Genomic DNA, 24093 nt, shown 5'->3' with positions numbered 1-24093 from the left:
ACAATTAGGCCCGTAAGCTACATTGACAGATGAGACCATGTAACATGATGCAATGCAATGCAATGCGAGGCTCTCCGCCACCATGTCCTACTCCACCGAGCCCCCAAAAACATGGGGTACCATTGGCATACCACATGTCACAACATCTCATCTTTGATGGATAGGTTCATCAAGGAGCGAGTAGGAAAAGTTCGAGCACTGGGCCGTCGGAAAGAAGAATGAGGTCCTTATGAAATGCCTGTATGCTGATGCAAAGGTGAATAGAAATACAAGAGAGAAATGGAGCGAAGAGAACAAGGCGGAACGGGAACGAGCGGACAACCCCAACCAAGAGGTCAAAATCATGCTGCAAATATCAGACAGGAAGCCGTCGGTTGCACGTAATGCTGATGCGAGATGAAAAGAGGAACTCCACATTATGCCGATGTGTCGATGCCGAGGGTATGGGTATTTGAGCCAATGTGTATCGAAATTCCAATGGCATGATTATTGAGAAAGGGAAAATGAAGCGAAACATGGTCCGAAAGCACGCCGTTAGGACGAAAAGGAGAAAGAGTTCCGACAGGCAGTAGAATGCAAAAAGGTCGACATGAGACAAGGTACGAATTCCAAAGTGAATCTCGGTTATCGGCAACGTCGAGTAACGTCAACACAGATCACTCGTCAAACTCATATTCTTCCTTGAGTGGTCGTTGAATTTCGAATAGCAAGGCGTCGAGTTCAGCCCAGTTAGACGAGTTTTGGGCAAATCGGCGGTGTTTTCGAGTCAGTGTGTGCTAAGAGATGTCAATTAGTACGATTGAATATCAACATCGAAGGTGAGAAGAGGAACAAACCTCTTCGAAATCGTCGAACTTATCCCTGCAGTTCTCACAGTAGCCAGGCTTCGGATCTCTCCGACGCTCAGCCTTCTTCGGCTGGGGATCCCGACGATCATCTCGACGACGCTTTGTGCCTGCTCCTTCCGATTGGTTTCCGTCCTCTTCATGTGCATGACCATGTCTCTCAGGGGCGGCTGATCTGGAGTGGTTGTTTGGATGCGCAGTAGGCCCATTGCTGGGGCGCTGTGGAGCAGCCATTGTTCCAGGGGCAATGCTGCCAGTTCCCTTCTCAAGAACCTTTCTTTTCAGCCCATGCATTTCCTTACTCAGGCCTGCTTTTGCGCCCGGTGCGGCGGCAGTAGAGGATATCATCTGAGAGCGGATGGCGGACGTGACATTGGACGGTTGCACGCCAGATGCCGCAGGCTCACGACCGGTGTAAAAAGGACCAGTACGGGGGAAATGTGGCGGGATGAAGCTCTCTGAGCTTTTTCTTTCTTGACTTTCTTCAAGCATTAGCTTGGCTGGCATATCCGGCTGCATGGGAGGCTGCTGTTCCTCCAACCGCTTGGCCTTGGAGAGTTCTGCGACGACCTTGGTGCCAACAGACCGTTCAGTAGAAGCTGCTGTGGATGGTTTGGTGCGAGATTCATCGACCTTCTGCACAGAAGCCTTCTTTTCCTTCTGGACTTGACGCATTCGGTGACGGTCATACTCCTTCCTGCTAGGTGGCTCGTCGATGAAAGGACATTTGCCCAAGGGTGCACTTCTGAACTGTGGCCAAGTGCCATCCTGGCGCCGGGCAACCCGAGAATACTCCCGCACCATAACCGGTTTTGTCTTCTCGTTCATATCGTGGATGTAGATGAAGGGACCCTTGAATAAGATCATTTCCATTGATGACAATGGGTCCCGATCCGAAGGTCCATTCAACAGTTCTTGTCGAAGAACACGCGAGAGATCGTTGTCACCCTTGCCCTGTGCGACGCTTCCACCCGCCGTCTTGCTTCGCGAAGCGGCATCATTCTGGCCACCGATGTCGTTGTCATTGATTGTGGTTATCATACGCTGCAGCTTCTCCAACGCCCATATCTTCATTCCCATTTGTCGGGCTCGTTGCAGGACATCCATGTTCCCTTGCTCACGCCGGGTGTCATTTTTCAGCGATGTGTGCGGATGAGTATCCGTGTTCTTCTCCAGCAGCGAAGGGTTGACTGTTTGCATATGAGCGTCACCATTGGCACCATCTGCGGCCTCCGGTTCGGTCGGACTCGTCGCAGCAGTCTCGGGCGGAATAGATCGCGATGTCACAACGTGGGTCACTAGACGAGAAAAGAACTTTTCCTCCCGCTGAATTTCATTTGGTTAGCAAGCTTCAAATGATATTGAAAGTTACGATGCCTCCGAGCGCGTTGCAAGTCACAATACCCAACGCGAAAACAAAACACATGGAGGCCTCGATCACACTTACAGCTCCAAGAGCCACGACTTGGCGAGAGAATTTTCGGCGAACATCCTCTGGTATGCTATCGAAGTAGAACACGAATTGCGGGAACGCCTTGCGGTAATGCCGTTGCCATTGGCGAATAGTATCCAAAGTATCTGTCGACGGCTTCTCGCCCTTGACCGTCTTCAACTGTGGCTGGCGTTCTTTTTCTCGGGCAGCAAACAGCTTCTTCTCAAACGCGCTGGGGTTGGTATTGTTGGACCGTCGTGCAAAGAGTTTCGACTCGGTGCCGTGGTAAAGATTTGACTTGCTTCGCGTCGGGGATCGAGAATCCTGCTCCACCATATCCATCACCTGCTTCTTTGGCGGTGGCTGGCCATAAGGAATCTCCATCTGGTTGGACCGAACTCGTTTGGCCGGCACGAGCCCGGCCCTGTGGGGGGAATTGGTTGCATTCGGCACGTTGGCAAGAGGGCGACGAGTCGACATGTTCAGGGAGGTCTGGGGTGACGGTGGGATGAATACAGCGGCCATGTGGGAGCTGTCTGTCAGGGCTGAACGCGTCGAGAGCTTAGGTGTATGGGAGAAGAACAACAGTGGAGGGGTATTGGAGGTCGAGCACGCGACGTGCTACACGTCTTGGAGAGCTCGAGTGAGGTTATAGCGTGAACATGATAACACAAAAGACAATCGAGGTACTCTTCAGATATCGAAACGGTCGACACTCTCCTGGGGAAGGGGAAGAGAGAGATAGAAGAGGGGGTAGGGAAAGGAGAGGTTGAAGGGCGAAGGCAAAGTCGTGTGGTGGAGCCCTGCTCCGTTTGTTTTGAGCGTGCGCCGGACAACCAACGGCGTCGCGCGAAGCATGAACATCAACAGTACATTCCTCCGATGGGCGCGACGTGCCAGATGGGCGTCCTTTTCTCCTTCTTGATTGAAATTGCTCACTTTAAATTCAGAGAATTCGATTCTGGGGGTAAAATTTCTCTCGAGATATGCAAAGGGAGTTACGATGTCCAGGCCAGCCACCATGAATCGGCCACTAAACAAGTCCCAGACCCCATGAAAACACGCTATCCACAACGGTGCAAAGATTTTGATATAAAATCAAGTGTATTGTACATAGAATTGTGAGGGTATTTGACATTTAGTATACATCTGCAGGGCTGTTCAATTACGCAAAGCCTCGATATCCTCAACCTAGATAAAGCAATCAGCATCACGCATACGGCAATAACACCTCGCATTCAACTTACCTCCTTGACAGCCTCGGGGGTCAAGACGATCGGATGTTCATCTCCTACGCATACACTGTCTTCGATGCGAATTCCAATACCACGGAAGTGTGCCGGCCAGCGATCATCATCGGGAACGTAGATACCACTAAACTCGATCAGCTTATGGTGGGACGAGAGGGTGGGGTATAAGATGCGCACGGTTCAATAGTGATACATTGGCCTGCCTTCAGCTCATGTCCTCTCGAGTATCCAGGGCAGTCATGAACGTCAAGGCCGATGTAGTGGCCAAGATGATGGGGGAAAAGGACATTCATAGCCTGATTGGAGTTAGCTATAACACGCGACACAGCCAGATTCAGCTACAATTCGTACACTTCCAGAGAGGTCAAAGCCTAGCTGTTTGAGTTGATCCTTCAAACTGTTCTCAGCGATCCCGTGCAATTTGTCCAGGGAGAGCTTTGAGCTCTCGCGGCAGAGAGAGAGACAAGTCCGGTGCACATTGAGGACGGCGCTGTATAGGTCTCGTTGAGGCCCTGAGAATTTGCCGTTGACTGGCCAAGTCCTAGTGATATCGGATATATAACCTCCAAGCTCCTGGAACTCAGTCAGCTTTGAACCGAGCCCTTTCAAGACGCAGAAAGACTTACACCCCCGCCATCCACAAGGACTAGGTCACCGTCTCTGTTCAGGATCATAAGTCTAGGCACCCGGTAACTCTCAAAGGTTTACACTCACTTCAGAGCATCATCGTTCCGAGTATAATGAATGCTCAAGGCATTCTGTTCTGGTCAGTTTCTATCATGTCCAAAGAACAAGACTCATGGCTTACCTGGCCACCTGCTACAACAGGCACAAAAGCGCTGGTATCGGCACCGTTCATTTTGAACTGATACTCCAGAAAGGAGCAGAGATCTTTTTCCATGCTAAAGGTCTTCCGCATCGACTCGGTAAAGGCTCTGCCGGAGGCCTGTCCCAGCCGACGCAAATGTACTACCTCGTTCTCGCTCTTAAAAGCTCGCATCTCATTGAGCAATGGCTTCAACGGTTTAACCTGGCGGTAATCAACAAGCTTCTTCAGCTTCTCTGACGCAACGGTCGGTCCATAGAGATATCGATGCAGCGATGATCTCCCTCCGTCAAAAGCGGGGATATCTGAATAAATCTCCGAGGCTCCGGTAATGATACTGGGTAGAATATCTCCGATGCGTTCGATGTTGCCAGTCTGAGAGTCAATCAGTCAGGTTGTGTTTCGTTTATCTCGGAGCAAGTTTCACATACTTCATCCGCGTTGAAGACGTCCAAGGCAGCTTGAGTGCCAGACCGGGCCCCATCCCAGAGTTCGGCTCTGGGATCCTTCTCGCGGACATAAAGATGAAAGACGTGGTTATCACCAGAGCCATCGTTCGCAATGACAGCCAACGCATTCGGTTCGTTGAATCCTGTTCGTTCAAGAAAAGAAAGAATCAGTCAAGATCCACGGCATTTCTGCAACACGGTGACGTACCTGTCAAATAAAAGAAATTCGAGTCTTGACGGTACTCGTTGAAGATCCCTGGAGCACGATATTTGACCTCGGAAGCGGCTAGCACGGCGACGGCACCCTTGGGAAGCTTGTTGGCAAGTCGCGATCGACGGTGGGCATATTCTAGCGCAGTGATTCCGGGGGTAACTAGTCATAAGACGTCAGTATAACTAAATCCGTTGTCCAACACACATATTGTCTTTTCCACATACGCTCGCCTGGGCTGAGGAGGTGAGGATGTGTTTCGTGCAGCGGCTGGCCGAACTTGAACTCCGCGGCGGCGACGGAGCTAGCGTACGACCTCCGAAGAGAGATTCGGTTGCGAACAAGGCATTGCGGAGACGGATGAATGACAAGGCGAGGTGAAGTGCGCATCTGCAGAGCGCATTGTCGGACGAGCGTTCTGCACGTCGCCATGCTGGAATGGTGGTCAAAATCACCGAGCGCAACCGTGATTGATAACTGGCGCTCTTGGTTGATCGCGAGGTTGCGGGCGGTGTGGGCCAATCACCGCGGGTTTCTATCGACTCGGCCCCAAAGTATGCCTTGCTATACATATAGCTACCTACAAATCGGATTCCCTCTGCCACTCTTCAGATTGATCTCATTGATTTGCCTGTCCCTCCCGGCTCTTCAATTGCTGATGGAAAGCCATGGTATACTCATCCGGGTCCCACGCCAGAATCCTGGTATCCATCTCTTTCATTTTTCGAGCCACCAGTGTTTCCATCTCGTCCTTCTCCTTCTCCTCCAACAGCTCGAGTCTCTCTTTCCACGCTTGTTCGGGGCTCTCGGCAGGTCCAAAAAATCGTGGGTCGATCTTGTGCCAGTAGATTCCATCAAAGGCAAAGCTGTGCAACGCTGCATACATTATCCAAAAATCCCCACTCTCCCAGCTCTCATGCATAGGTTTGGAGAGTCGCTGGTCTTCTCCCAATCGACCATGTTGAATTGCAGTATCTTCAGAAACCCTCAGCGCCTTGAGGAACGTCTTCAGACGATAATCAAATACTCTTGTCCAGTCCTCGATACCCTTTGGCCAGAGCTCAGGCTTTTCAATGAGCAGCCACCAAGGCGGCGCATGGGAGAATTCAGCAGGGGCTGCGTATGTGAACTCCCAATCTACCACGCCAGCAATTTGCATATTCTCATTGAGTAGCACATTGGCCGGCCGTAAATCATCACACCAGATTTTAAAAGGCCCCTTCTCGAGTAATGGGTTGGTGAGTCTTTTGTCCCTGGCGAGCTTACGGAAAAGCTGCCGAGCCACGAATTTTCGCCGACAGTCATCCGCAGACTCAACGGAGTCGTTTCTTTGATGGACCAAATGCTCGATATTGAGTTCCGCGAGTGCTTCAATATATGACGAGGAGGTGTTGAACGTGGTAGATAGACTAGGTAGTTTTGACCGTGGCAAACCTCCTAGTCGAACAAGTTCATTCATGTTCATTGACAAAGGCCGGCGGGCTACTTCCCAAGTAAAGTCATCGATCTGGGTGAGAGATCCTATGAGAGGCAAGGAGGGTATATAGAGCTGAAGCAGAACTCCCGCTAGCTGTCCATATAATAATTCAAGCCTGTCTTCGTCGATATCCGGATCCAAAATACCACGTTCCTCTTTCGGACAGCCGGGTATATTGAGAGCATCGTACATTTTTGATTCATGTTCGATATAATCCATGATTATAAATGGGCTGAGTTCGAGGGGACTTTGCTTTTTTGTGCCTGAGCAAAGAACGAAAGGAATAGGTATCGATGTCTGGTCCGTGAGAAATCGCATCATAGCAACCTCATTCACGACTTTCTCCTCAGGAATAAGAACAGCACCAGGCTGTGACAACCGGATCACGGTAGCACCATTTCGGTACTTTAACCGCAAGGAGATGTTATAAGAGCCCTTTCTGAGTATGGCAAACTCGGTAGCAACGCCTCTGTTGTGACTGAGGATAAAGTCTGCGATCGGTCTCAAGACGTCAAGTTCGAGGAATTGCGCAAGCCATTTGTCAGACGTTTCCTCGGCTTGTTCCCAGGCCAAATCGTCAGGGCACATTCCAATCTGCATATCTGCCTCTTGTTCAATCGGCTCGCAGGAAATCCAGTGAGATACAAGGATGTTCTTTATGCTTGGGAAAAGGGCCGTCGGAAGAAGCAGGGGATGGGGGTCTTGTTATCCCGGAAGGTCATTAGGATGTCTGTTTCTGTCGGGAGATGTCAACCTTGAAGATTCCAAGCCATCCCTGAAGAGCTGGAGATTGGCACATGGCTTACGTACGCCGAGGACTGGCGGGGTCGGGCCTCAGTGCTTCGGACCTCACCAGTCCTCCTATCCCTTATATAGTGTCTTTTGTATGTATTGGATCCAAACAGGTCCAGTGCACTTTGGAACAGACACACTTATTTTATCGAGTCTCACTCACTGAGTCTGTGCCTGGACTGACATTCACTCAATGGACCTGACCTGAGCGCCCAAGGCCGCGGAAGCTTAGGTAGGAAAGACGCGACCCGACAGAAGAGATCCTCCATATAGAGGTAGTGCATATGTTATATCTATAGGGCACTTCGAGTTCACTCTTATTCTTCTTTCCATGTCTGATTGAGGTGGAATCCTACGTGTATAAATGAAAAACATTCTGTTCTGTCTAGCTCATGGACATTGAAGACCCCATTCGTCACAATCCCCTTCGTTGCCTGCAATAAGCTTATAAGCCTGGTTGGGGAAGATGGGCACGTCTCCTCTCGGATTGATATATTAGAAGGCACGCCGATATACTACGAAGTTCTTGGGTCGCTCAATACAAAGCAATGGAGTAAGTAACTCCATCGTTTCATCGGCCATGATGATCCTCCGCGGATGAAGATGGATAATCAGTTCCTCTAGATTCGACGGGCCAGCAAGAACCCGACAGGCTGAAGCCCATGCGTCATGGCTGGCAGGATCGCCGGGTGCATGATCCCTCCTCTTCTGATAGAGCTTGCTAGGGAAGTGCCACCTAAATCGCACGGAGCGTATCAAATTCAGGCGTTTCGGCAAGATAGTCCTTGATAGGCCAAGTATACTATCAACATGATCAAAGGAAAACGTATTTCTTTCATAAATCAGATTGACCGCTTCTAAGTATCTAAGCAGCGGTCAGCAGAGAGCCATGGCGAGTAAGGTGCTCACGGGGTTAATCCGACTGATACTCACATTAAGCGACACGTCCGGAGCAAAGCCACAAAATTGACTTCTTCGGCATCAGAGAATGGCCTCTGACCTCGATACCAGCGCGGTTCAACAGGAATTCCCTTGACACATCCTTCACTTCTAGTCGGGCACATTCCCCAGCATCGATGGCAACAAAAGGACCCGGTACTGTCCCTTCCCGACGCCAGCTCCTGTCCACACTTGATGCCTACTAGTCGTCCTCGCCGGCTCTTTGAGCCATGCCGGTTGACTCGGACTATGTGGATCTGACGTTCGCAGAGAAAAAGCACCCATATCAGGAGCCGCAGCTCTAGAGGTAGTCGAAACAGTGGGGACTGTTGCTGCGCAGACGTGCTTTGGATGATATGTTTTGACTGGAATGTAGGAAGCTTGAACCAGCCGCTAGTTTGAGGCTTCGTCCCAGTTATTCCATTGCTGGGGGATGGAGTGAGAGATCGAGGCCTCTCTTCAGGTAGAGGTTTGGGGAAATCTCGCGCGTACATCACTCCAACGTCGGGCTTGTACAGCGCGGGTTGGTCTAGCTCCGCGATTGATGTTGGGGGGGGGGGGGGGGATACTTCTTTCTCTCGGTGGCTAGGGTGTGGAACATAGGCTTGGATGGAATCACGATGAAGGGATGATATTGACAGCCGTGAGTCGTGAGAAATACATCAGGAGCAAAGAGTCAGGCCACTGCGCAAGGCTGCCAAGGCGCGGCTCGTTGATCGGCGCTCTCTACCCCCACAGCCCCACGTCCCTCCAGCAAGAACTTTAGCTTGGAAGTAAAGGCGCCGGTGCCTCATCTTTCATCGATAACTCCATTCCCTTGGGCACCATGGCTTCAGCATTCAAGCAGACCACCCTTGCGGGGATCCCTCCTGCGGACCTTCAGTCGTTTTCTGAGTACTTGAAGGGTTGCCGGCGTATCCTTGCCCTTCTGGGAGCCGGCATCTCCGCATCCTCAGGCCTGCCCACTTTCCGAGGCACTGGAGGGCTCTGGCGCTCATATGATGCTACTTCTCTGGCAACTCCAGAGGCTTTTGATAATAATCCGGGGCTAGTCTGGCAGTTCTACAGTTATCGCCGCCACATGGCTCTCCAGGCAGAGCCAAACAGAGCACATTACGCTTTAGCAGAGCTCTCGCGGAATAACAAGGACTTCATCACGTTATCTCAGAACGTCGACGGTATATATCCGGTGTCTTTACTATTTGACCCAACTATTGTTTTCGCTGCGGGGAGTACGGCATGCTAAGATCGTCATGTTTAGGTCTATCTCAGCGAGCAATGCACCCAATTGGGCAGTTGTATTTGCTTCATGGCAATCTTTTTGACATCAAATGCACGTCTTTCTATTGCGACTATATCCGAAAGAATGACTTTACCGATCCTATCGTACCTGCCCTAGACATCCCACAGAAAGTGTTCGACCCATCCCCCTCCGCGACAAACAAGACTGGTGAGGCGGCATCCAGATCGTTACAGCAAGCATTAGGACAGAGCTATACAGCGCAGAGGCTCGAGAAGGGGAACGAAGTTGATATCTCGGATGCGAGCAACCCGATCCCGCAGCTTACTCCTGATGATCTACCCCACTGTCCCAAATGCAATGGTCTGCTGCGGCCCGGCGTGGTCTGGTTCGGTGAGCCCCTTCCATCAGATACCATTAAGGCGGTTGACAAGTGGATTGAGGCTGCGCCCGTTGATCTCATCCTGGTGATTGGTACGAGCTCCAGCGTGTACCCTGCTGCGGGATATGTCGACACGGCTCGTGATCGTGGTGCTCGAGTCGCAGTGATCAACATGGATCCGAGTGATATTCCACATCGAAACCGTCAAAGTGGGCTGGAAGCAGGGGACTGGTTTTTCCAGGGTGATGCTGGTGTTATTGTCCCGGAGATCTTGAAGAGTGTCATTGGGGAGATTTGATATTGAGACGGTTCTTCCCTCGGGTAAATTAAATTGTGTTATGGAACACCTCATTTCCTGAAGCTTGACGGGATATTGCGATGACTTCTGTTTCTTCTTTTTTTGTTGTCGTTCTTGCTCACGCGAGACATCCATGGATGTTCCCAGGCTGACGGCTGGATACTGTTAGGACTTAGGCGTGGTTCACCTAAGCCTAACGATGCGCGCTACTTATATCGGTCCTGGGCATGCTAGAACATAGAGTTCTAGCATATTTGGTCTTTTGGCCTGTTGGCTAAGTGCGCCCGGGCACTGAGTCGTAACAGATACATATTTCAATTATTCAGTATGTAGGCGGAATGGTCAATATCTGGTTCCGGTTTACTAGGCAAATGACTTCCTAAATAAATCAAATACACGGTAAATATGGAACGGAGATCCTATGAGTAAAAACATGCGTCGCGTACCTAGCGAAGCCGTCGGCTACAGAACGCGTCAAGAGTCGGTAAATAAGTGAAGTGTAGCCTGAGGCGCCGGCGTTGCTGGGGAATCCGCCCGCCGCCGCCAAAACAAATCGATATCGATAACGGCGATCCGTGTTTCTTCCTCAACTTCCCCCGCTCTCAGCACTTTCGATCGGGATGTGTTGATCTGAGGTGAGCTGAAGTTATTGAATGCCCCTGTGCCGTTTATTTTCTTGCCCCAAGTGACCATAACGACCGAGACTGCGAACTCTGCCACCTGCGAAGAGATCGAAAGTCATTGATTTCATGCAAAGCTAACATCTTGACGCCGTCATTAGCCACTTTTTCCCACACGACGTGATCGAAATCCCAGAAAAGAGAGAACCACTCACACCTTTTCAACTAATTCTATTCATTGTGGCCACGAGGGACTGCCACCCTTCGGAATCACAGTGCTTCGCCTGAAAGATTTGACCAACATCCCAAGCAGCAACCATGGCCAGGGAGAGCAATGCTCCGAAAGAGCCCCTCACTCCGGGGCGTCTAAATGAACAGCCTCGACCCTCGATTTCTCAACAACCAGAATTTGGCAAACCCTCCCCAATTGGCCCGCCTCAGTACAGATCCAACCACCTCTTCAATATCCCCAAGCCCAACCAGGCTCGACCGGAGCATCACCGCGCTGCCAACCGGCCGCAGCATTTGCAACCTGGCCATCAACAGGGAGCCCCGCAGAGCCATCGACCCCAGTACCCGCACCCTTCTCGCCAGCATGGAGCTCCGCAAAGCTACCGACCTCCGGCGGGACCAAGTGCTCCGACAGTTGCGCCATCAGCGAGCCGTCAACCTTTCGACCCCTTCAAGCCCGTGAGGCCGTCCGCATACAATGAACACCGATCTGCACTTCCCCCGGGCGCGACTCCAATAAAACGCCCGGAGAATGTGACCTGGTCCACTCCCCGAGCTCCTCGCCAGCTGTTTACTGCAAAACCATCAGCACCCTCGAACGCATCGAAGAATCTCCAGGCTTTCATTGATTTCACAAAAGACGAAAGTCGTTCATCTCCTCAACGCAACACCCAAGCGGCGAGTTTTGGTTCCATGGACGTGCACGGATACGTTGACTCGGCCAAGGCGAATGAGAATATCAAGGCTTTACTCGAGGGCGCATTTGAAGATGAAGAGGATGAAGAACAGAAGTCGAATGTGAAACCCAAAGGCAAGAAGAAGAGCAAGAGCAAGAGCAAGAACAAGAAGAAGCAGTCTCAGAATTCTGATAAGCCCGAGGACGCTAGAACAGAAAAGAAGACTGAAAGCGATGATCTGGATGATCTAGCGGCCCAACTCGAAGGTGTCACTGTCAATGACAAGAATTCAGCCGAAAGAGAGCCATCCGAAGAACCCAGCATGAACAAAGCTGGACCACTCGAAAATACGGCAGATAAGGACAATGAGACGGACGAAGGTACAGACCAAGATGATGCCGAGGCCGAAGCAGACGAAGAAGAAGTGGAAGAGGAAGAGGAAGAGGTTGAAGATGAAGCAGACGACGACGACGGAACTATCGAAGGACTCAAAGTTACGCTTCTGCCGCATCAGGTTGACGGTGTCCGGTGGATGTGCGACAAAGAGACCGGTCGCCGCATCACAAAGGGGATCCTGCCCAAGGGTGGAATTCTTGCCGATGACATGGGCCTGGGCAAGACCGTGCAAGCCATATCTCTAATTCTCCGCAATCGCAAGTCCGAAAACGAACACAGCGAGAAAACCGACACCTCAAAAGCAGAAGAAAATGCAGATGCGCCGCCGCCTAATCGTCTCAGCAAGAGCACACTGGTTGTTGCGCCGCTTGCCCTCATCAAGCAATGGGAGTCTGAAATTCTTGACAAAATCGAGAAGACGCACAAACTTCGTGTCTGCCTGTACCACGGGGCCAACCGCGCAAAAACCGCCAAGTCACTGGATGACTATGATGTGGTGATCACTACTTATGGCACCTTGACTTCAGAATCCGGGACAGCGACCTCAGATAAGGCCAAGAAGTCAGGCATATTCGCAGTCTACTGGTACCGTATCATCCTGGACGAGGCGCACACCATCAAAAATCGAAATGCCAAGGCCACACAAGCTGCCTGTACGCTGGATGCTCAGTATCGCTGGTGTTTGACAGGAACTCCATTACAAAACAATCTCGACGAGCTGCAGAGTTTGATCAAATTCCTCCGAATCAAACCATTCGATGATTTGGCTGCATGGCGCGATCAGATCAGCAGACCACTGGCCAATGGACGAGGTGGTTTGGCGATTCAACGGCTACAGGTCTACTTGAAGGCTTTCATGAAGCGTCGTACGAAGGATGTACTGAAGCTAAACGACAACATCAATTCCCGTCCCGGGCCTGACGGGGGGTCCAAGAAGTCATCCAATGGTTTCCAGATCACCAAACGTGAGGTCATCAAGGTGGATGCTGAGTTTATGGAGGGGGAAATGAACTTCTACAAGCGTCTGGAGCAGCGGACCGAAAACCGTCTCGAGCAGATGATGGGTGGCTCCAAGTTGGACTACGCCGGTGCTTTGGTTCTACTCTTGCGTCTTCGTCAATCTTGCAACCATCCCGAATTGGTCAAGAGTGACCTGGCTGTGGATAAGGATGTCCTTTTGCAGAACGGCAATTCCGGGAGCCAGTCGACAGAGACGAAGCAAGACGACCTCGATAATGTGGCCGATCTTTTTGGGGCATTGAGCGTTGTGACGAAGAAATGCGACGTGTGCCAAACGGACCTCAGCCAGGCGGAGGCTAAAAGTGGTGCTAGCCGTTGTAACGAGTGTGAGGCCGACTTGAACACGAATTTCATGATCAAGGAGAATACAAAGAAGCACAAGTCGAAGAAGGCTCAGAAACACCATAAAGCAACCGCAGCTCCCAGCCCCGACGCCCACCCCCCTCGCTCTCGCAAGAATCGACGAGTTATTCTGGACAGTGATGATGAAGATGAAGACGAGGCTGAGTGGCTCGTTCCTGAAGATCAACGCACTATGCCTAGCCTTGGCAAGGCCGGTGGATCAGATGATGAGGATGCCGAGGGTGGTGGCGAGTGGCTTGGGTCTGATGACTCCGACAGTGATGAGGCTGAGATCGACTCACCCTCCGGGAAGAAAAGCCGGCACATCGTTTTGAGTGACTCCGAAGAGGTTTCCGACTCAGAGGAGGATATCTACGACAACCCCGTCAGTGGCGAAAATGGAGAGCTTCCTTCGACTAAGATCCGCCATCTGATGAAGATCCTCCACAAAGAGTCGGCAGACTACAAGTTTATTGTGTTTTCTGTCTTCACTTCAATGCTTGACAAGATTGAGCCATTCTTGAACCGAGCCAATATCGGCTTTGCGCGGTACGATGGCGGAATGAGAAATGATCACCGAGAGGCCAGTCTCAACAAGCTCAGAAACAACAGTGGCACTCGAGTCCTGCTTTGCAGTCTGCGTGCTGGCGCGCTGGGTCTTAATTTGACTGCTGCCAGTCGTGTCGTGATTCTTGAACCATTCTGGAACCCTGTAAGTTGCCTAAATCTCCCAATTCCCGTTTCCAAGATTCTGACTCCTTCGCAATCCAGTTTGTGGAAGAGCAGGCCATCGATCGTGTCCACCGTCTCAACCAGACCATCGACGTCAAGATCTACAAGCTCATTATCAAGGGCACTGTAGAGGAGCGTATTGTCGATCTCCAGGATCGTAAACGAGAACTAGCCAACATGACGATTGAGGGAAAGACTGCCGCTGGCAAGCTGACCATGCGTGACATGATGGCACTGTTCGGCCGCGATGCCGAGTCTCGATTCCAGGACAAGCAGGGTACTCTTGACTTCAAACAGCCAACTCGACTCCTGAGCTCAGCCGAAGACGCTCATTCTGCTCCGTCGTCTCAGTCCTCGGGACGATCTGACTTTCGTCAACGGGATCGCCGGAACCCGTCAAATCGATCAACGCCCGAAGACTCAGTCTATGGTCGAAGATGGTAAATGGTGCGATATGATTATGGGTTGATCCCCCATGGGGTGAGCATTGGGAGGTTACTTAGGTGTTTGGTTGCATTTCCTGAGGCACGGAAGATGGGTCGCGTCTAGAGGATATTGGTCATGTCGGAAGGGATGGTTTTTGTTGATGGTTATTTGCCGTGGGCGTTTACGAGACACGAGTTCTTGATTATTCTTCTGAGTCCAATCTACTTGGGAACATACATACTCGGTTTTGACCCTGTAGCCAGCATGAATCATCCTCCAAAGACCGTATCTTGTTCGATGGCGATTGCAGGAGGCAATGACCCGAGGATGAGAGTCAGATCGGACACGGTTCAACAAATGTGGTTCGTGAGCCCGGAGAACATGCCCGCGAGTGAGATGCGAGGCGGCAACCTTCAGTCGATGGCGATCTGAACGACAGGCCGGAATGCTGCTCCGACAGAGGAACGCGCGAATTGGCCTGGGATTGCCTGATCTACCGATGTTGCCGTGCTGCACATACAAGTGCAACTCTTTTGCTTGCCATTTGGCATCGCGTCTACGATCTTCATTTACCCACCGAGCTCTATCATGATCGAAGCGATGAATGAACCAGCTTGGAAATGGTCAATCCCTATGCTCAGGCACAAGAAGCCAAGCATTAGAAACTTCACCGGCGCGAAATTGACACCCAGACTTTCCGCTCGAGAACCACGGGTCGACACTATATGATCGTTGTCTGGACCAGCAAAAGACCACGGTGGATCCCGTCGAGAGAATCTAGAGCCAGGCCAATCTTCTGCAGGCGCAGATGCTCCCCACACTCTCGCCCCAGGAGTGTGATAGTCTGAGGCTAGGACGGCTGGCTCTGCATCTTCCCTTTCCCTCTGAGACAAATCCATGGCACTTGGCCGTTGGCTCGCGGATAGTGAGGGCATGTGAGGGCATTTCTGGTGGTAGTCCCTGGCGAACCGGACGAGGGAACCGGAAACACATGTGCTGTGGACACTTCACCCCGTTGACGGGAAATTTCAGGGATAGGTCAACGTGGCCGGAGAAGAAATGAGGAACCGAGAGTGTTTGGTAGCCGGAGGCGACAGGTCGTACTCCGGGGAAAGGGTGGCTTCCACCCTTATCTCCAGTCCTTCGGGTTTTCTTCTTTTTCACCCCCGCGCCACGCACCTTGTGTTTCTCTCCTCTCTAATGATTTTTGGCTGGCCATCTACGAGCTTGGGCTCTAGATGTGGTGTCCGACCAACCAGGGCTTCCACGGTGAGCTTCCTCTTGCTTTCTGAATGGCGTGAACGAGGCATCTCTTCCCAACTGACAATCTCATCAACGGAATGACTGACAGCTTGACCTGACCAGGATGTACTATCTATAGTCATACCTCCGGCGTTGAGGCAAGTCCCTTTTGCATGGAAATGAATTCTCCTTCTGAGCTTAGCGACTACGCCGACTGGAAAGTCATTTGCAATGGCCACGAAGACGAAGAGAAGCCCACTGATGACCGGAAACCCCTCGCACAAACGTTGTCCATTCCGAAGACGACCATGTGCATTATTTCCGATGCAAAGAATGATCTTTCCACAGTCACGGAGCTGGCCTCCCCAAAGCTGAAGCTACCCCAGCTCAGCAATGACACGACGGAAAGGGTATTCCCCGTGCGCTCGGTGATGTCCTTCGACTCGACCTCATCATCGGCTCTTCAGACACCCTCGCTGGACAAATTAGAGAGTCCTATCTCCCCATTTTCAGATACCGTGCGACTGTTAGACGAGACCAAAACAGCCAATTCAGCGAGATCGCAGATGCCAAACGTCAATGAGCGACAGTCGACTTTAACGAGAAGACCAGATCACCTTTCGCGCATGCATCAGCGAAATCAGAAAACTGTCAGCGTATCGCCATCCCTTTCAGGAGTACCGACTCTCAAACATCCCGTTGCCTCCAGTGATCACCCGCTGTCTTCACTAAACGAATCTTGGGAGCTACTCAGTATTTCCGAGCAGCTACAGCAAATGATAGAAGAGGGCGGAGCAGTGCTTTCCACCGGCAGTCCGACGGAAGGGGTACAGTTTTCTCGCGACAATGAAAGGGACATCGAAATCCAGTCCTCTGGAGCATTGCTCGTTGTCTGCGAGTCTGGCGGGAATTTGATTGTTCAAGTGGCAAGCAGCAACTCACCAGAACTTCTGGGTCATACCCCTGATGAGCTTTTTGAATTGCAATCTATCTGCAAAATCCTGCCTGACACAGCAAAGAACGCGTTTCTATCACATGCAGAATTTGTCGTGGATGATGAGTACGAAGTTGAACTGGTTGGTCCGGAGGTTTTTTCTCTGCTTTTATTGACATCAGAAGGGAAGACGAAATCTTTCTGGTGCACCATGCATACCAGCAAAATGTATAAAGACTATATCATCTGTGAGCTGGAACCGGCCGATTCGGCGGACAGTCCAGATGCAGGCAGCGGTCATACCATCGAAGAGCACTCGAAAACCGAGTCATTCTCCAGATCCTCAGAAAAGGAGACTGGTACACGAGCGGTTCCATTCTATCAGTCGAGCTCTCTGGGGCAGCAAAACGAGGCCGTGGGCTTAGAGCTATTAAACGCACTGCCTCGCATTCTTCGAAAACTTTCCAGCGCGCAGACGTTGGAAGCCTTAGTGCACCACGCAATATCAATATTACAGCAGCTGACCCGATTCCATCGAGCGACTATGTATCACTTCGATAGTGATCGGAACGGTGTCGTGATTGCCGATGACACGGACCCGTCGCTGGCGCCGGATTCTTACGAAGGCTTCCACTTCGAAGAATCAGCATTTCCCGGCCACATGAAGAAACAATATCTGCGAAACACCGTTTCCTTCTCCTATCGCGGCGGAGAAGATGTCGCCAAGTTGGTGTACCGGGCTTCAATCAACAGGCTGTCATTAGATTTGTCCCATTGCTACTTACCGGCAACGTCATCGCCTTTGAGTACATCCGCAAGGTCGCCCATTTATGCTTGTTTGTCAATTGGCATTTACGTTTTTGGAAAGCTCTGGGGCCTGGTCTCTTGTCAGTCGTATGATAAAACTTTGAGACTCCACCCGCTGGTCCAAAGAGTCTCCTGGTTTATGAGCGAGGCCATATCTAGCAACATTGAGCGTCTTTCTTATACTTTGCCGTTCCAATTGCAAGCACAGGATACCTCCGCAGAGGAGACTCCCATAAGGCGAGGCAGCAAAACTCCAAGTGGCGATCTTCTCGCTCTCTTTGGCGCAGAGTACGCCGCCGCATTCATTCTAGGCGAGACCAAAATTCTAGGTAAACCAACTGACTCGCAGGAAGTGCTCGTCCTACTTGAATATCTGCGGGCGAAGGCCTTGGACACTGTTTTATGGTCAACAGACATCCTCGCCGATTTCGAGGATCTGGATTACTCCCCCGGCTTCCGCCACCTTTCTGGGTTACTCTATATACCCTTATCTGCCGATGGTCATGATTTCATCATTTTCTTCCGGGGGCCACCTGGCATCGATCTAGTACCTGATTGTTTTGGAAATGTACCAGATCAGCAGAATTCTCCGAGTGGCCTGAATCGCCGGACCGAGTGGTCTGCTGCGGAATTCGGGAAAGCATCAATCTTGTCACTGCTATATCGAACATTCACAGATATCTGGCAGGAGAAAGAGGTTGCCATGCAGAACAACCAGCTGATGAGACTTCTTCTGGCCAACTCTGCACACGAGTTTCGCACACCTTTGAATGCCATCATCAATTACCTTGAAATTGCTCTAGACGGGACCCTCAATCAAGAGACGCGCGAGAACCTTTCGAGGTCACACTCAGCTTCCAAGTCTCTTGTCTACATCATCAACGATCTGTTGGACCTTACGAACGCAGAGAATGGGCAGAACCTGATCAAAGACGAAGTCTTCAGTCTCTCGGAAACCCTTTGCGAGGCCACTGACATCTTCTGGGAGGAGGCGCGACAAAAACATGTCGATCTCCAGGTTGTCCAACATTCAGACCTGCCGTGTGTTCTCGGGGACCAGCGGCGCGTGCGACAGGTTATCACCAATCTGATCAGCAATGCTATCCAGCACACCTCATCCGGCGCTGTCACGATCCAGTCTTGTATTCTGTCGGATCTATGGGAACCCGGTCACATTGCTGTAGAAGTGGCAATCCACGACACTGGCCTCGGTATGTCACAACAGACTATGGAGACATTGTTCTGCGAACTCGAACAGGTCTCCAACAAGGGGTACATGCAGAACCCTAAATTCTACGGCAAAAGTTCGGACGCCACCACATTGGAGACAGAAAGTGTGCTGGGGCTTGGCCTCGCTTTGGTTGCTCGGATTGTTCGCAACATGAATGGTCAGCTTAGTCTCAAGTCAGAGGAAGGCAAGGGGAGTTGTTTCAAGATACGACTCAAATTCCCGTTGCCAAACGAGGAAGACGATACTCGTACAGCTGCCTATGCACCTTCACAGCACTACCTACTACAAGATGCGGAAGGATCCGACCCCCTGGATTCCAATCAAGGTCAGGGCAAGCAATTTGAAACAAAAGCCGAAATTAAAGATGGCATACCCTGTCACTGCGGCGATGACAATTTGCCTAAATTCACCTCAGAGTCCCAAGACACTTCTTCCGTGAATGTCGATGTCGCTTTGAAGACAGGAGAGTCTCGAAAAATTACCATACCACCTTCCACGACACCAGGGAACAATATATCAGCAGCCGAAGCGACTGTCGCCAAATGTCACTCTCCCGTATCCTCACCAAAGACACCAACAAAACCCGAGCCCGAGGAAGCAGACAATGGAAGCAAACTCCACGTCCTTGTAGCCGAGGATGACCCCATAAACAGCTCCATCGTTAAAAAGCGTCTCGAAAAGCTTGGGTACTCAGTCCGGATGACGGGAAATGGGAAAGAATGTGCCGCCGCATACCGAGAGGATTCATCTTTCGATGCGGTACTCATGGATCTTCAGGTACACCCGTACGTTTTCTGTTTATGGACTGGAGCTAACAATCCTAAATAGATGCCGATCGTCGATGGCTTAAGTGCCACAAAGATGATTCGCGAGCACGAGCTGCAAGCATCAGAAAGCGAGCCGCCCACTTGGCATGGTTCGCATCGTAAACATATACCAGTGTTTGCAGTCTCAGCGTCATTGATTGAAAAGGATCTTCAAACTTACGTCGACGGCGGGTTCGATGGCTGGATCATGAAACCTATTGATTTTCAAAGAGTCCATGCACTTCTCGGGGGCGTCATATCGACTCAAATGAGGAATAATTGTCTCTACAAACCGGGAATGTGGGAAATTGGTGGTTGGTTTGCACGCTGCGAAGGCTCTGACTAGATCGGAATTGAAGGGTCTCCCATCCAATATTGTGTGCAAATTCATTCATGATATCAAAAACGCGCCCAATGGAACGCTGGGTAGTCAATGCAAAACAAGCCATAAACCAAATGGAGATGGAACGCGAGAGATATGAGGCATATATAGTAAACATCAGTAATACTCCGGCAAGCCCAATGCAGAAAAGTCCGGGACTGTATCGCCGCACTTGAAAGATGGCGAATACGCCTTGCTCGGCATGAACCCATTCTTCCAGGCCGTGCGATAACTCCACTGCGCCGCAGACTCAGTACGCCAGGTCCAGTAGAACCATCCCATTGCGGTCTCGAAGGCAGACATCTGTGCCTCCGCGTAGGTTTGTAACCACTTCTTGTACGCGTTTGAGTAAGTAGATACGTCGGCGTTGGCCATGGTGCAACTGCACTTTGGCCCTGAGTCGGCCGTGGGACAGTATGATTTAGACGAGCTCGTGTCGTAAGTACCTTCCCAGCGAGTGCCGCGACCGACGTTATTCAAGTATTTTGCACAGTCGGTGTCGGCTTGTGACCATTCGCCGCAAATCGTAGGGCCCCATCTAGTGAGAATGTCAGAACTTGGACGAAGGATATGATGAGGATGACACATACCCAGAGCTCGTACTGTTGACGGACTGAATCATGGAATACCAGCTGTTGCAGATGATTTCAATCTTCGCCGTGTGGTTCAGCACGATCTCGCCGGTGTTGAAAGTGGTATACTGGTGGGTGTCCAGATACATGTTGTCCGGGTGATTCTTGAACATTTTGTCCCACTTGTCGAGATTGAGGAACCCATCATGGAAAGCTATGGTTGCGTTGACGCCGTTTTTGCGGATCAGCTTTGCTGCTTCCTCGGTCCAATTCAACACCTTTTCAGTAGGCAGCGAAATCATCAAAGGTTCATTGACCACGCCATAGATCGCGACAACGTTCTTATAACGGTCTTGCGCGAAGAATGTCGAGAGTTGGTCGTGAATCTCGAGGGATCTGTTCCAGTTCAGCTCGCCATCTGTTCCATTCAACCAGCCAATCAACCCCTCGTGGCCACTGTGCTCCCATCCATTCTGACTGCCAGGTACTCCGTGCATGTCGAGTTTAACGCGAAGCCCATATTTGCGGCAGTATTCGATTGCACGCAGGAGGTAGCGCCATGATATTTTGGGGACGTAGGGGTCCCCGTCGTATGTTTTTACCGACCAGTAGGAGTATGGAATGCGGACATGGTCCAGGCCTGCGTTTGCGATGTCGGCAAAGTCCGACTCGTTGATGAATGTTGCATAATGCTTTTCTATCGTTGTCGACGCAGAAGATCCTAGCTTTTGACTCAAAGTCCATTCGTCAATGACACCATCCTCTGATGAGTAAACGTCGAACAAGGAGGGTACGATGTATGGCTCGATTGAGAGCCACCCACCCAGATTCACCCCACGGATTGGTTGTGATCCGTAAGGGAAGGCCTCGTTCAGTGGAGGAACCTTATCGTTTGGTCTGGCAGAGTCGTCCCATGACGAGTTGAGGCCCATGAGGTAGAGACCTCCCACGGTCTCGTTGGTGAAGGTTAGGTTAAAGCCTTCAGTTTCATACCAGGTGAATGGATCGAGGACAGTCCCCTGCGCATAAGACTGTCGGGGAAGAGTCAGCGCCACTTGAAGGGTTAGCGCAAGAACCAACGGGACATACCGGAATACTATCACGAGTTATGCTGTTGAGGTTAGCCGTGAGCCCGCCAGACGAGCCGGAGGATGAGGAAGAGTTGGATTTGGAGCCGGTGCTCTTTTTCTTGGATTCAATCACTGCGACTGGGATGACAATGGCGAGCAATAACAGCACTCCTGCCAGGGCTCCAAGAATGATTCGTTTCTTCTTCGACCAGTTTGCCCAAAACTTCCAAAATGGCCGTCCCTCGCCATCTTCGACACTGCCATCCCAGCTTTCCTCTTGCTTCCATTCGTCTTCCATTGCTGGACCGCCGCCTCCACGACGCCGGACCTTCATATCGGGACTTCGACCCTCTTCCAAGTAGGCACCGGAAACGACTCTGGCACCAGACTTGTGCCTTGGTCTTCCCTCAGCGACTTCAGCGCTTAGTGCCCCAGCTGCTACTCCTGCCAATGCAGCTTTCTTTCGTTGTCGACGCTCTCGACGCTCTTCGTCGTAGTCTCTCGAGCGTTCTCGAGGATAATCTCTTGAACGCTCCCGTTGGTAGTCTCCGGCGTGTTCCCGATGCTCCTCGTCGTCGGGCTCAGAAGTCAATCGAGCCAATGGATCCGCACTGAGCAGATGGGACGCACTGCTCGTCGACTCAGTACTCTGATGCTTCCTCGCGACAGCAGCCACCGCCGCGACCTCTTTGCTCCTCTCCCGCTCACGCTCCTTCTCCCGCTGTCGTTCTCTGCGTCTTTGTCGACGCACATCCGCCTCGGCATCGCGAGACCTGTCCCTCTCCCCCTCCTCACCCCTCCTCCGATGCCGTCGGTCCCTAACATCCTTCACCGGACTGCCCTCGTCATCATCCACCCCCCGAGGCCGCCGATATCCTTCCCGGTCTCGCTCCCGGTCCCGCCTCTTGAGAGGCGAGGTAGCAGGCGACTCCTTCGCCTTAGACCTGTCCCGATCTCGGCGTCGGCCCTCCACAGCCTCCGCAAAGGCCCGTTCCTCTTCACGCTGCCGCCGCCGTTCCCTCCGCTCTCTCCGCCGCCGCTCCTCGTAAGCCGCATCGCTCTCCTCCAGCTCCTCCGCCTGATCGTAGGACTCATACCCACTCTCCCCGCGGAAGCGGTACTTTGCGCCGCGCGCATGCCCCCAACTTGACACGGCGCCTTCGTCGTCCTCGTCGTACCGGCCGCGGATGTACTCGCGATCCTTCGCCCTATCGCGTTCGCGTTCGCGTTCACGCCGGCGCTCCCGATCGCGGGATTGCCCGCCGTAGCGGTCCCGGCTGCGCGAATCGCCGGGCATGGAAACTGTCCTTTCGTCCTCGGCGAGTCTTTTTTGTGTATGATCAGCGCTGATCCGTGGTATGCGGCTAGTGTGCAGCGGCGGGCCGATCTTGCTCGTTCGGGCGGCTCAGAGTGCGTTGGCGTGGAATGCTGAGCGCGTGCGTGCGAGAGCTCCCCCGCGAAGAGGAACGTGTCGAGGGGGGAAGGTATGTTGCGGTGTGAATCAGCTCGTCGGGATTGAAATTCGAATTGTGATTAGCACAATTCGGCTGGCATGGCTGGACTTGCTTCTTGGTGGGAGGAATCAGTCGAGCGAGTGAGAAAGTCGGAGCTGCGGGTGACAAGGATGGTCGTCTGGTGTTTGGGCGTTTGGGTTGTTTTGCTTTTCCCCCATGCGCGTTAGTGCGTTGTCGACGTAATTGGCGTGGACGGGCGCGGGTCGACGTCTGATATTGCGCTGGATCGCAGTCACGATGTACAAATAATTGGGCATGTGGGATTGTTGGTTTGGATGGATCTCGTCTTGTCTTTAACTTCTTACCTGGGATTGTGGTGGAGTCTGCGATGGTGGTGTTGCGGAGCAACACAACACGATGGAGCGGGGGGATCCTGCAGACTGCGACCATGGCCTCATAATATCCATAGCGCTCTGTTGATCACAGGCATAGACAGCAGATATTGGCTGAGAATTAATGTATTTCTCTTCAATCTAGGTACATGGCGGAGGGTTGGCATTGACTGTACCCTGTGCGATGATAATCCACCCAACAAATGCAGCGAGCTCCACTCCTTTCTAATCAAATAAAACAGAACGAAGAGACTGTCACGTTCATCAATAAAACAGGGTATGAAAAACTCCAGAGCCCGAGAGAAAAATGTGATAAAACGGTCAATAATAAACGCAACGGCCAAGTCAGATGCCTGTCGAGATACCCTGCCACGGTCAGTTCAGAAATGCACCCATCTGTACAAATTGAAGGAAACAGAGAATAGAAATGGAAGAAAATGAATTGTCGCTGAGCCTGGGGAATATAGCATGGAATTGCCCTTTCTGTAATGGTTGATGCAGGGTCAATGCGTGGTAAATATCCATAGACATGACCCGGGCACGGCCTCCTTCGTCGGATGGCTTTGATAGTTTGGTGGACAATGCAAACCAGTGGTATTCGGATAGAGTCAAGAGGTG

At 51.6% G+C, this 24093-nt stretch overlaps 7 protein-coding genes across 7 annotated transcripts; 3 read left to right on the top strand and 4 right to left on the bottom strand.

Annotated features, from left to right (window-relative positions):
• Positions 1-656: 656 nt before the first annotated feature.
• Positions 657-2802, bottom strand: N7459_001143 (protein serine/threonine kinase activating protein nimO; the record flags this gene model as incomplete). Its single annotated transcript, XM_056940328.1, has 3 exons — positions 657-776; positions 837-2171; positions 2293-2802. 3 exons carry the CDS (start codon positions 2800-2802, stop codon positions 657-659), a joined length of 1965 nt encoding a protein of 654 aa, XP_056804608.1.
• A 636-nt stretch (positions 2803-3438) lies between these two features.
• On the bottom strand, positions 3439-5445 carry N7459_001142 (aminopeptidase P family protein; the record flags this gene model as incomplete). The annotated part of the gene is made up of 10 exons (XM_056940327.1): positions 3439-3468; positions 3525-3651; positions 3705-3823; positions 3879-4100; positions 4154-4187; positions 4242-4285; positions 4336-4728; positions 4785-4945; positions 5011-5175; positions 5241-5445. 10 exons carry the CDS (start codon positions 5443-5445, stop codon positions 3439-3441), a joined length of 1500 nt encoding a protein of 499 aa, XP_056804607.1.
• Positions 5446-5632: 187 nt separating this feature from the next.
• On the bottom strand, positions 5633-7090 carry N7459_001141 (uncharacterized protein; the record flags this gene model as incomplete). The annotated part of the gene is made up of 1 exon (XM_056940326.1): positions 5633-7090. One exon carries the CDS (start codon positions 7088-7090, stop codon positions 5633-5635), a length of 1458 nt encoding a protein of 485 aa, XP_056804606.1.
• A 1957-nt stretch (positions 7091-9047) lies between these two features.
• Positions 9048-10141, top strand: N7459_001140 (SIR2 family NAD-dependent protein deacylase; the record flags this gene model as incomplete). Its single annotated transcript, XM_056940325.1, has 2 exons — positions 9048-9399; positions 9483-10141. The coding sequence occupies 2 exons, from the start codon at positions 9048-9050 to the stop codon at positions 10139-10141; spliced, it is 1011 nt and encodes a 336-aa protein (XP_056804605.1).
• Positions 10142-11079: 938 nt separating this feature from the next.
• N7459_001139 (putative SNF2 family helicase/ATPase) lies at positions 11080-14603 on the top strand (the record flags this gene model as incomplete). The annotated part of the gene is made up of 2 exons (XM_056940324.1): positions 11080-14139; positions 14199-14603. The coding sequence occupies 2 exons, from the start codon at positions 11080-11082 to the stop codon at positions 14601-14603; spliced, it is 3465 nt and encodes a 1154-aa protein (XP_056804604.1).
• Positions 14604-16006: 1403 nt separating this feature from the next.
• On the top strand, positions 16007-19951 carry N7459_001138 (uncharacterized protein; the record flags this gene model as incomplete). Its single annotated transcript, XM_056940323.1, has 2 exons — positions 16007-19576; positions 19628-19951. 2 exons carry the CDS (start codon positions 16007-16009, stop codon positions 19949-19951), a joined length of 3894 nt encoding a protein of 1297 aa, XP_056804603.1.
• Positions 19952-20104: 153 nt separating this feature from the next.
• Positions 20105-22926, bottom strand: exg2 (putative exo-beta-1,3-glucanase; the record flags this gene model as incomplete). The annotated part of the gene is made up of 3 exons (XM_056940322.1): positions 20105-20525; positions 20578-21590; positions 21649-22926. 3 exons carry the CDS (start codon positions 22924-22926, stop codon positions 20105-20107), a joined length of 2712 nt encoding a protein of 903 aa, XP_056804602.1.
• Between the last annotated feature and the right edge of the window lie 1167 nt (positions 22927-24093).

The sequence above is a fragment of the Penicillium hispanicum genome, assembly GCF_028827665.1.
Source record: "Penicillium hispanicum strain IBT 35686 chromosome Unknown utg000001l_segment0_segment0, whole genome shotgun sequence".
In the NCBI taxonomy this organism is placed as follows: domain Eukaryota; kingdom Fungi; phylum Ascomycota; class Eurotiomycetes; order Eurotiales; family Aspergillaceae; genus Penicillium; species Penicillium hispanicum.
Note: the sequence above shows the minus strand (reverse complement) of the source record. Positions and strands in the feature narration are given on the sequence as shown.